This window comes from Emys orbicularis, chromosome 4 (genome assembly GCF_028017835.1).
Source record: "Emys orbicularis isolate rEmyOrb1 chromosome 4, rEmyOrb1.hap1, whole genome shotgun sequence".
NCBI classification, from domain to species: domain Eukaryota; kingdom Metazoa; phylum Chordata; order Testudines; family Emydidae; genus Emys; species Emys orbicularis.
The window spans coordinates 18,054,439-18,067,079 of NC_088686.1; the positions used below are offsets into that span (position 1 = coordinate 18,054,439).

General features: G+C 46.8%; 1 protein-coding gene across 1 annotated transcript in view; it reads left to right on the top strand.

Annotated features, from left to right (window-relative positions):
- Positions 1-12,641, top strand: part of NUDT14 (nudix hydrolase 14) — an 88,760-nt gene that overhangs the window by 39,186 nt on the left and 36,933 nt on the right. Inside the window, exon 2 of the mRNA XM_065404247.1 lies at positions 11,056-11,099. Coding sequence (XP_065260319.1) covers positions 11,056-11,099 — 44 coding nt within the window. The remainder of the gene's footprint in view (positions 1-11,055; positions 11,100-12,641) is intronic.

Below are 12,641 nucleotides of genomic sequence, written 5' to 3' on the forward strand. Positions count from 1 at the left end.
AAGGTCTCTTTCAGACTTGCTTTTCCAGGAAAAAACGGACTATTTAGTTTCTCCCTATGTAAATAATCTCTCAAGTAATATGAGACTGAAATTGTCTCACATACTGGCTTTCCTGAAATACAACTCTTGGCTTAAACATACCATGTGGACTAATGCAGTATTGCGCCACAATAGAGCCTGATCACTGAATACAGAAAAGGGATGTGGTTACTTCGTGCTTAGCGATTTATCAATTCACATAATATATATTATCCTAGGATGTTGTTGGAATGTCAGAGCTGCCACTTGAAACAGGTAAAGGCTAACATAACATACAGTATATCTTTTTCTGTGTAAGACATGTTTACCAGCCACTGCTGGAAGACAGGGTACTGCGCTAGATGGACCATTGGTCTGAGCCAGTATGGCCATTCTTATGTTCCTGTTCTAAGAATAATTGTTTAAATATATTTCAGATTTTATGTATTCACCTTTTTCACAGCATCTGTGTTTAAACCTTGCACAAGTCTGTTATAATTAATCTATATAATTATATCATTGAGAGATATTTTGATCATTCTTTGATAAGGTTTGTAAATGGCACTATTTTATAAATGTGTGTATCTGTTTTAATAAAATGAAAGTGTGATGTATTTTTAATTTCATGGAAAGATTATTCTGTTGGAATGACAATGAAGCTAGTTAGTTATCAGTGCTTTAAGGCCTGGTCTACACTACGAGTTTAGGTCGACTTTAGCAGCGTTAAATCGAATTAAGCCTGGACACGTCCACACGACGAAGCCCTTTCTTTCGACTTAAAGGGCCCTTTAAACCGGTTTCTTTACTCCACCTCCGACGAGGGGATTAGCGCTAAAATCGGCCTTTGCGGGTCGGATTTGGGGTAGTGTGGACGGAATTCGACGTTATTGGCCTCCAGGAGCTATCCCACAGTGCTTCATTGTGACCGCTCTGGACAGCACTCTCAACTCAGATGCTCTGACCAGGTAGACAGGAAAAGCCCCGCGAACTTTTGAATTTCATTTCCTGTTTGCCCAGCGTGGAGAGCACAGGTGACCACGCAGAGCTCATCAGCACAGGTAACCATGATGGAGTCCCAGGATCGCAAAAGAGCTCCAGCATGGACAGAATGGGAGGTATGGGATCTGCTCGCCATATGGGGAGACGAATCCGTGCTAGCTGAACTCCGTAGCAGTAAACGAAATGGCAAAATATTAGAAAAAGTCTCAAAGGCCATGAAGGACAGAGGCCATAACAGGGACGCACAGCAGTGCCGCGTGAAAATTAAGGAGCTAAGGCAAGCCTACCACAAAGCCAGAGAGGCAAACGGAAGGTCTGGGGCAGAGCCGCAAACATGCCACTTCTGCGCGGAGCTGCATGCCATTCTAGGGGGTGCAGCCACCACTACCCCAACCGTGTGCTTTGACTCCGTCAATGGAGAAACACACAACAGGGAAGCGGGTTCGGGGTACGCGGAAGATGATGATGATGATGATGATGAAGACAATGAAGATAGCTCACAGCAGCAAGGAAGCGGAGAAACCGGTTTCCCCAACAGCCAGGATATGTTTATCACCCTGGACCTGGAACCAGTAACCCCCGAACTCACCCAAGGCGTGCTCCCAGACCCTGAGGGCACACAAGGGACCTCTGGTGAGTGAACCTTTGTAAATATTACATATGGTTTAAAAGCAAGCGTGCTTAATGATTAATTTGCCCTGGCAATCGCGGCCAGTACAGCTACTGGAAAAGTCTGTTAACGTGTTTGGGGATGGAGCGGAAATCCTCCAGGGACATCTCCAGAAAGCTCTCCTTCGTGTACTCCCAAAGCCTTTGCAAAAGGTTTCTGGGGAGGGCTGCCTTATCCCGTCCGCCATGGTAGGACGCTTTTCCAGGCCAGGCCAGTAGCACGTAGTCTGGAATCATTGCATAACAAAGCATGGCAGCGTATGGTCCCGGTGTTTGCTGGCATGCAGACAACATCCATTCCTTATCTCTCTTTGTTATCCTCAGGAGAGTGATATCATTCACGGTCACCTGGTTGAAATGGGGTGATTTTATTAAGGGGACATTCAGAGGTGCCCGTTCCTGCTCGGCTGAACAGAAATGTTCCCCGCTGTTAGCCACGCGGTGGGGGGCGGAGGGGTGAAGTGATCATCCCAGAGAATTGGGTGTGTGTGGAGGGGGGGAGGTAGTTGGGTTTGTGCTGCATGTTAACCCGGAAACCCCAGCCCCTCCTTTTACATTGCAAACCCATTTTAAATGGCCAACCCAATGGGTCCTTGGTATGGGAAATGAGGGCGCTGCTGTTTGAAACCATTCCCACATGTTATGAAGGTTAAAAAAGCCAAAAGACTGTGGCTTACCATGGTTGCCTGCAAGCCGAATTCTGTTGCCTGGCACTGCGTGAGTTATCTCTCACACCAAACCGGCAGGCCCTCAATATAAGAGGAAAAATGCGACCTTGTAACGAAAGCACATGTGCTGTGTAATGTGAACAGCAAAATTTAACGTGAAAGAGTGTACCCATTGTTCTCTAAAATGTGTCTTTTTTAACCACCTCTCCCTTCTCCTCCACCAGCTGCAAATGTTTCTCCTTCGCAGAGGCTAGCGAAGATTAGAAGGAGAAAACGGCGGACTCGGGATGATATGTTCACGGAGCGCCAGATGTCCTCCCATGCTGAAAGAGCACAGCAGAATGCATGGAGGCAGTCAATGTCAGAGTGCAAAGAAGCACAATATGAACGAGAGGAGAGGTGGCGGGATGAATCGCAGGCTGAACAGAGCAAATGGCGGGCTGAAGATGATAGGTGGCGTCAGCTTGCAGACAGAAGGCAAGAGTCGATGCTCCGGCTGCTGGAGCATCAAACTGATATGCTCCAGCGTATGGTTGAGCTGCAGGAAAGGCAGCAGGAGCAGAGACCGCCGCTACAGCCCTTGTGTAACCAACAGCCCTCCTCCCCAAGTTCCATAGCCTCCTCACCCAGATGCCCAAGAACACGGTGGGGGGGCCTCCGGTCACCGAGTCACTCCACCCCAGATGATTGCCCGAGCATCGGAAGGCTGGCCTTCAATAAGAGTTAAAGTTTTAAACTGCAGTGTGTCCTTTTCCTTCCCTCCTCCCCCACCCATCCCGGACTACCTTGGCAATTATCCCCCTAGTTGTGTGATGAATTAATAAAGAATGCATGAATGAGAAGTAACAATGACTTTATTGCCTCTGCAAGCGGTGCTCAAAGGGGGGAGGGGAGGGTGGGGTGGTTGGTTTACAGGGAAGTAGAGTGAACCGGGTGGGGGGGGGCGGAGGGTTCATCAAGGAGAAACAAACAGAAGTTTCACACCGTAGCCTGGCCAGTCACAAAACTGGTTTTCAAAGCTTCTCTGATGCGCACCGCGCCCTGCTGTACTCTTCTAACCGCCCTGGTGTCTGGCTGCGCGTAATCAGCGGCCAGGCGATTTGCCTCAACCTCCCACCCCGCCATAAATGTCTCCCCCTTACTCTCACAGATATTGTGGAGTGCACAGCAAGCAGCAATAACAATGGGGATATTGGTTTCGCTGAGGTCTATCCGAGTCAGTAAGCTGCGCCAGAGCGCTTTTAAACATCCAAATGCACATTCCACCACCATTCGGCACTTGCTCAGCCTATAGTTGAACAGGTCCTGATTACTGTCCAGGCTGCCTGTGTACGGCTTCATGAGCCATGGCATTAAGGGGTAGGCTGGGTCCCCAAGGATAACGATAGGCATTTCAACATCCCCAACGGTTATTTTCTGGTCCGGGGAGAAAGTCCCTTCCTCCAGCTTTCGAAACAGACCAGAGTGCCTGACGACGCGAGCATCATGTACCTTTCCCGGCCATCCCACGTTGATGTTGGTGAAACGTACCTTGTGATCCACCAGGGCTTGCAGCAGCATTGAAAAGTACCCCTTGCGGTTTATGTACTCGGTGGCTTGGTGCTCCGGTGCCAAGATAGGGATATGGGTTCCGTCTATCGCCCCACCACAGTTTGGGAATCCCATTGCAGCAAAGCCATCCACTATGACCTGCACGTTTCCCAGAGTCACTACCCTTGATATCACCAGGTCTTTGATTGCCCTGGCAACTTGGATCACAGCAGCCCCCACAGTAGATTTGCCCACTCCAAATTGATTCCCGACTGACCGGTAGCTGTCTGGCGTTGCAAGCTTCCACAGGGCTATCGCCACTCTCTTCTCAACTGTGAGGGCTGCTCTCATCCTGGTATTATGGCGCTTCCGGGCAGGGGAAAGCAAGTCACAAAGTTCCATGAAAGTGCCCTTATGCATGCGAAAGTTTCGCAGCCACTGGGAATCGTCCCACACCTGCAACATGATGCGGTCCCACCAGTCTGTGCTTGTTTCCCGGGCCCAGAATCGGCGTTCCACGCCATGAACCTGCCCCAGTAACACCATGATTTGCATATTGCTGGGGCCCGTACTTTGTGAGAGGTCTATGTCCATGTCAATTTCCTCATCACTCTCGTCGCCACGCTGCAATCGCCTCCTCAGCTGGTCCTGGTTTTGCTTTGGCATGTCCTGGCTCTGCATATACTCCAGGACAATGCGCGTGGTGTTCATAGTGCTCATAATTGCCGCGGTGATCTGAGCGGGCTCCATGATCCCAGTGCTATGGTGTCTGGTCTGAAAAAAGGCGCGAAACTGACGGAGGGAGGGAGGGGCGACTGACGACATGGCGTACAGGTACAGGGAATTAAAATCAACAAAGGTGGCTGTGCATCAGGGAGAAACACAAACAACTGTCACACAGAATGCGCCCCCCCCCCAAAGATTGAACTCAAAACCCTGGGTTTAGCAGACCGTTGATTTCACGGAGGGAGGGGGAAGCAAATGAATACAGAACAAATCTGGTCCATCTATTTTTTACATCTTAAGCTGACAGTAGACGGTGCAGCATGACTGATAGCCCTCGGCATCTTCTGGGTGCTTGGCAGAAGATACTGTACTACAACTGCTAGCCATCATCGTCAAGACGGTTCAATAGGACTGCCGGCAGGACTGAGTCTCCAGGAGACAAAGCATGTCTGCCCAGGTGCTTCTGATCGAACTGGAATACGACGATGACGGATACCAGTCGTAATACACCATCTACTGCCAAAAGGCAAGGGGCTGCTGCTGTGTAGCAATGCAGTACCACGTCTGCCGGCACCCAGATGACATATGGTGACGGTGAGCTGAGCTGAGCTGAGCTGAGCTGAGCGGGCTCCATACTTGCCGTGGTATGTTGTCTGCACAGGTACCCAGGTAAAAAGGCGCAAATCAATTGTCTGCTGTTGTTCTGACGGAGGGGGAGGGGCCTGACGACATGTACCCAGAACCCCCCGCGACACTGTTTTGCATCATCAGGCATTGGGATCTCAACCCAGAATTCCAATGGGCGGCGGAGACTGCAGGAACTGTGGGATAGCTACCCACAGTGCAACGCTCCGGAAGTCGACGCCAGCCTCGGTACTGTGGACGCGGTCCGCCGACTTCATGCACTTAGAGCATTTTATGTGGGGACACACACAATCGACTGTATAAAACCGATATCTATAAAACCGGCTTCTATAAATTCGACCTAATTTCGTAGTGTAGACATACCCTCAGTTCACCCAAACTCCACAGTAGCAGTGGTAGAACACCATCAAAGGCAGAAATGGGTTATTTGCACACATACGGAGAAGCAAGAATAGAGTGACCTACTTCATCAATGCAACTTTAAAAACTGCAGTCTGCGTAGCAAATAGCTTGTTTAGGATGACTTCTATATGTATAAAACTATGCATCATTTTATGCTGTGAATATATATCTTGTGTTAAAAAGAGGAAATAAATCAGTACAATGATACTACTTACTGCTGGACAAAGCTGGTTAGATTTAATGTACTGTAAAGTACATAGAGCAGTATAGGAACCATTGGTAACTGTTTACATGCTATTAATAATTAGCAGCCTTTATGCTAGTCTGTTAGCAGAGAGCCAGGCATTTGGCACGATAGAAACTCAACTCCATACAGTTGACTTCAAATTACATTAGACTTGGACAATAGGAGTGAATGGTGCTCATTTGAGTTTCTGCCACTGTAAACAATGGGATGTTGGAATGTTTCATTTGTTTATTGATTTATTTATTTGGACAGGTGCAGGTTGGATATATGAAATGGATTATTATTTAGATATAGCCACAAGATACACTTACAGCACTGTCTGATCAATGCATGATGATGAACAGCACCTTGAAGGACTCAGTGCAAATTAGTTTAACCCTTTTATCGGTGTGACACTGTACATTAAAAAGTCAGTAATAATAAGTAAACCTTTCAATGTATTTGCCATTTAGATAATGATCTGTATGTGGGCAAATGCTAGTCATTTTCACAGAAAACATGGACTTCCTATCCTGATAACTCCTTTATTTCTGAGTCTCTTATTTTCTGTTTAAAGTTATGTACAGTTCATAGGCCAGATCCCATTACTGTAAATGGGGGCATATATGAGCAGAAGGGATTCAGATTTGGTGCATCTGTGTTGGGAGCACAGGAGAACATGGTACTAGCTCCACAGTATAATTTTCCTCAACTCTGTGTAAACCCTTCTATAAGTGTTTCATGGCAGTCAGGTTCTGTAATTTGCAAAAGAACAGGAGGGCAGTTGAGGCCAGGAGGATTGCTGCACCTCATGGCATAATCTCAGCAATCCCACAGGGATTAATTGCCTAAATTTAAATGAATGCCTCATAAACATTAATTCAGGCTCTCTTCTCCCTCTCCATAATCTGAATATCTACCTTCCTCAAAGGGATTCCTCGGGTGAGCAACAATAGTGGGGGGCATAAATGAAGGCATGATGACTCCATTTAAGGTATACTGCTATTTGAGGCAGAGGAAGGCTGGTGCTGGGGAGCAAATATAAAAGCCCAGGGGCTTCATGCAGATGACTCTGGCCTCTGGATGACTTCCTAAGATCTGCACTCCCACCTGTCATATGCGCCAAAGGGCATACTACAACATTCTCTGCAATTGTAGAAAGGAAATTCTTCTTCGAGTGATTGCTCATGTCAATTCCAAGTAGGTGTGCGCGCACCGCATGCACAGTCGCCGGAAGGATTTTCTCCTAGCGGTACCCGTTGGGTTGGCTGTGGAGCCCCCTGGAGCCATGCCTTCAAGGCAGTGTATATAGGTCCCTGCTGACCCGCTGACTCTTCAGTTCCTTCTTAACGCCATTGATGGTCATTGGAGCAGCTCCTCTCTTGCTAACAGCAAGTTATCCCCTTCTAGACTTTTTCTCATTGTTTCTTATAAATAGTTTAAAATTTTAGTGTGTTAGTTCAAATAGTCTTAGTTAGATTTAAATAAGTTTCAGTTGAGGGTCGTCCCCCCACCCGCAAGGGCAGGAGATGCGTACGCAGGCTGACACTGCTGCGGAACCTGGCACCAGGGCCAGTACCGAGAAGGGTGCGGGCCTGGAAATCAGCAGCACTCCCGGCATGGCATTTCAGTGCAAGGGGATCCCTGCGAACCAGAGGGTAAGGAAGACCCAGTGCCCCCGTGGGCATCTTCCTCATCCTCCCCAGATGAAGTGGTGGCGGGCACTTCCACCACACTGCCTACCATGGACAACAGGGTGTACCAAGAGTTTCCCAGGAGGGTGGCTCAAAATTTGAGCATGCAGGCAAAGGAGGTGTCGGAGGAGACCAACCCTATGGTTAACATTCTGGTCCCTGAAGATCCTTCAAGGGTGGCTTTACCCCTCATTAAGACTATACATTAAACCACTAAGGTGTTGTGGTAAAAACCCGCCTCTCTTCCCCCCACGGCGAAAGGGGTGGAGAGGAAATATTTTGTGCCCTCCAAAGGGTATGTTTACTCATCCTCCGCCAGTACTCTGGTGGTAGAGGCTGCCAACCAGAAGGAAAGGCAGGGACAACTGGGGCTGACTCCTGAATCCAAGAAGGTGAAGAAGCTGGATCTCTTCGGTAGGAAGGTGTATTGTACCGGGGGGCTCCAGCTTCACATTGCCAACCAGCAGGCAGTTCTTAGCCGCTATAGCTATAATTCCTGGAACATGCTGTCCAAGTTTCAGGAACTGCTTCCAGCAGATTCCCATTTGGAGTTTGCGGCTGTCCTGGAGGAGGGCAAGGGTTGTCGTGAGGACCTCCTTGCAGGCCTCCCTTGACTTGGTGGACTCAGAAAGCCATATGATGGCAACTGCGATAGCAATGAGACGGAGCTCATGGCTTCAAGTGTTGGGACTCCTGCACAAAGTCCAACAGACTATTCAGGACTTGCCTTTTGACTGTTTAGGACTCTTCTCGGAGCAAACAGACACTAGGCTCCACAGCCTGAAAGACTTGCGGGCAACCCTGAAGTCCCTGGGGCTTCATATGCCAGCCCATCAAAGAAAGCCATTTAAGCTGCAACCCGCCCCTCGCTTGTACTCGGATCCTCCTAGGCAGGACTATAGCAGAAAGCAGGGCAGGAGTAATAGACAGAGGCCCTCTCTGTCCTCCTCTAACCCAGGGCCAAGGTGCAGCAAAGCAGCCCTCGGCCTCCAAACCAGACTTTTGAAGGGGGTCACGCACCAGTTCAGATCCCGAATCCTTCCCCTACCTTTGTGAATCCTGTATCCCATTTCTACCACGCCTGGGCTCAAATCACCTCAGACCAATGGGTCTTGAGCATGGCAGAGTTGGGATATTCTCTCCAATTCTGTTCCCTCCCACCTTCCCCGTCCCTCTTCAGGGGCCCTTCTCAGGAGCAACTTCTAGTGCAGGAGGTGCAAACGCTCCTACAACTCAGGGCAGTAGAAGAGGTCCCTCTTGAATTCAGGGGCAGGGAGTTCTACTCCCGGTCTTTCCTAATCCCAAAGGCCAAGGGTGGGCTCAGGCCTATTTTAGACCTGCAAAACCTAAACAGATTCATGAAGAAGTTGAAGTTCCACATGGGCTCCCTGGCTTTCATTATTCCCTCCCTGGATCCAGGGGACTGGTATACCCCCTCGACTTGAAGGATGAGGACTTTCACGTGTCCATGATTCCATCCCACAGACAGTTCCTCTGTTTCGTGGTCAAAAACACCCACTATCAGTTCACGGTCCTCTCCTTTGGCTTCTCGGTGGCCCCTCGGATGTTCACCAAGTGTGTGGCAGTCATGGCAGCCTTCCTGAGGAAGTGATAAGTGCAAGTATTCCCATACCTAGACCACTGGCTAATCAAGGGTCGCTCCCGGGCCCAAGTAGAGGCCCACGTGAGCCTGGTGCGGACAACATTCCACAGGCTTGGCCTCATTCTGAACGTGGCAAAGTCAACCATAACCCCCACTCAGAGGATAGAGTTAATCAGAGCTCTCCTCGACTCAGGTCAGGCTAGGGCATTCCTCCCGGAATCTCGCTTCCTCGCCACGGGCACCATCATAGAGGATCTCAGAAGATTCTTCACTAATATGGCACGAAATTGCCTGAAACTGCTCGGCCATATGGCTGCTTGCACGTATGTGGTACAGCATGCCAGGCTACAGCTCCATCCCCTTCAGGCTTGGCTAGCCCTGGTATACAGGCCGAACTGAGACCACCTAGACAAATTGGTCTCACTCACTCCTCCAGTCCTCAAGTCCCTCCTGTGGTGGCGCGATCCGCAAGCAGTATGTGCGGAAGTACCCTTCTCCAGGCCTCAACCATCGCTGTCCCTAGTCACTGATGCATCGGGGATGGGATAGGGGGGCGTAACCAGTCAATCTCCTGTGGCCAGAGAAAAGGAACACTTTCTTACCCCACTGGCCCCAGCCAGGAGCTGACCTGCTCCTTTCAGCCGAGCCTGCTGGGCTCTGATTGGCTGCTTCCACAAGGCCTCTATAGGAAGGCCTGGAGGCCCCACCTCCTTTGCTCCTTCCTGGGGCGGGGTGTAGTAGGACCACAGGTTCTCCAGCAGGGGGCCATGAAGGGCAAGGTACACCCCATCACAGTATCTTTTAGATATATAAGTCCTCAACAGGTCTACCTCTTGCCTGTCCAATTAAAGAGAGAGGCAGTTACCAAAAGAGGTGGTTCCTTCAGGTGGCTCCCAATTTATCATATAAACCCAAAATGTGATTTAAGGAAATAAATCTGTAGGCCACATTTCAGCTGATGCAAACTGGAATAGTTCCATTAGACTTCAATGGAGCTTTGCTGATTTACACCATCTGAGAACTTATACTTAAGGTGATGGAAAAGGATTTATTCTTTTGTTGAGTTCAGCTGAGGTGTCTTAATAGATATACCATAGACTATACAATGTGAAGTTATATGTGTAAAACAAGTGTCAACATACCTATTAAGTCTGTGGGGGAAATTATTACAGTTTAGGGGGTAAAATTCAGCTGTGATGTTGGAAGCACAGGTCTATTGAATTTGGCCCAAGATTATCTTGGAAGTAAACAAGTGAATTGTAGCACAGTAGCTAGTTGATTATCAGTTTTCATAGGGTAACAATACAGAGATTTTATTCTGTTGCAAATATTTTTAGCTGTTATGTGCATGCTTTTGCCATCTATAAATCAGGATAAGAATATTCAGTAGCATATCCTTGTAAGTGAACATCGTTATACTAGAAACTAGAGCCCAGATTGTCAAACATTGGGTGCCTAAAGCCAGTCTCCTTAAGCCATATGTGGGTACTTACGTCAGAATAGACTGAAGTACTGGGAGATATGGGTTCTTAGTACTTCTGAAAATCAGGCATCTTTGATTTAGGTGCCTAAATATAGAGTTAGGTGCCTATTTTAGGCATATGTTTGCAACATATTTGCCTTTGCTCTTACAAAGTGGTAGGTAAGCATTTAGTCCCTTCCTTAGCCCTTTCCAGTTTCTAGTTGAAAATTAAATAGTTGTTCCTGCAACTCTACTGTTGTGGTAAAAAATCAATAAATATATTCCAGATTCAGCCAGTTTTGTCAAGGAAGGAAGTTGCTGTTGTTAAAATGATGTTTGATTTCAGGTAGCCAATTTTCATTGGGGACTAATTGTATTGATGAGTTTTGTTTTTTTTCCTTTTTTTTTTCCAGAATGGCACTAAGAAGTTTTGGGACTTTATGAGGACACATGACAGGTAAACCTGAACAAATGAGCTCATGTCTATTTTCTTTTATCTACATGTCATATTTCATTCAATATTATCTTCAACAATCCCAGTGTGCCAGATCCCTTTTCCTCCTCATTTAGATCCCTCCTAAAGGCCCACTTCTCCTGTGATGCTTGCAAATACTAGCCACCTTCAATCAAATGCCCTCTCAGACCCACAGTTTAAGACAGAGAATAAAAAGAATGATCTACACAATGGGGTAATGCACGCTATGGGGGTGTGAATTCTGAAGCACACTTTTGGTCCATGTAGACCAGGGGTTCTCAAACTGGGGGTCGGGACCCCTCAAGGGATCGCGAGGTTATTACTTGGGAGGGTCATGAGCTATCAGCTTCCACCCCAAGCTCCGCTTTGCCTCCAGCATTTATAATGGTGTTAAATATATTTTAAAAGTGTTTTTAATTTATAAGGGGGATCCCACTCAGGGGCTTGCTATGTGAAAGGGGTCACCAGTACAAATATTTGAGAACCACCGATGTAGACCCTGCTGGTGCACACTAAAGGTCCCTAGTGTGCTTTAATGTAGTGCTGTTCGAAAAATATGCCATGTGCAATTATTTGGTTTACGTGTGATGTAAGAAATTCTATTTTAAGTCTGATCAAGTCCTATTATTACAGTAGCCTAATTAATCTAGCAATGATGTATCAGGCAAGGCCTACCTCAAGTGACCTTGAAAAGAAAAGATTACAATCTCATAAAAATTCCCTAATCCTGCCACCCAATTTACATAACGCGGATAACAAATAGAGAATACATGCAGCAGACCCAATTCATGAGCTGTCCATTGCTTAAACATTCATTGAGTAATTTCCAACAAGTTTGTAAAATTCAGGTCTGATATTTGAAAAATTCATGAATAAAAAATAAGGGTAAAATTAGACTAACAAATTCCCAGCTCTATTTAAAGTAATAAATGTTTTACTGAACTGACTTTACTGGAAGTCAAATGGGAAGCTGCTTTGATGATGTGAGATCATCAGGTAAAACAATTGCTTTCAGGAAATTGTCCAGTGTTAGACTCAGTTGGACCCTTCTAGTAAATGGCATCATATGTAGCTACTTGAGAGATGAATGAAGTGGTAGGAGCAACCAAGCAGGCCTTTGCATATATTAATTTTTATCAAAATGGAGGATACAAAGGTACGAGTTACAGAAAGAATATTGAAAATTAGACATATCTGGATCCATCAAAAATAAAGTCTTTGCAATACTTGAGGATAAGGATAAAAGGGATTGATATTTGAATATTACAGTTCACACAGACTGTTGGAATCTATCTAGAGGACAAACAGATTTCTCTCTACTTATGGGTGTGTATGTAGATTTATGATCATAGATACAAAAAATTGGACTGATAATTGATTGTTGGACATGTAATACTTGCCCTCTGGTTCCAGACAAACTAGTCCAGCTTCAGGTCATAGTGTTAATAATTTTTTTTCCTCAAAGGCAATTGCTTCTTATATGATTATTTTTAATGTAAATCTTAGATTGTGCATACTAACAAA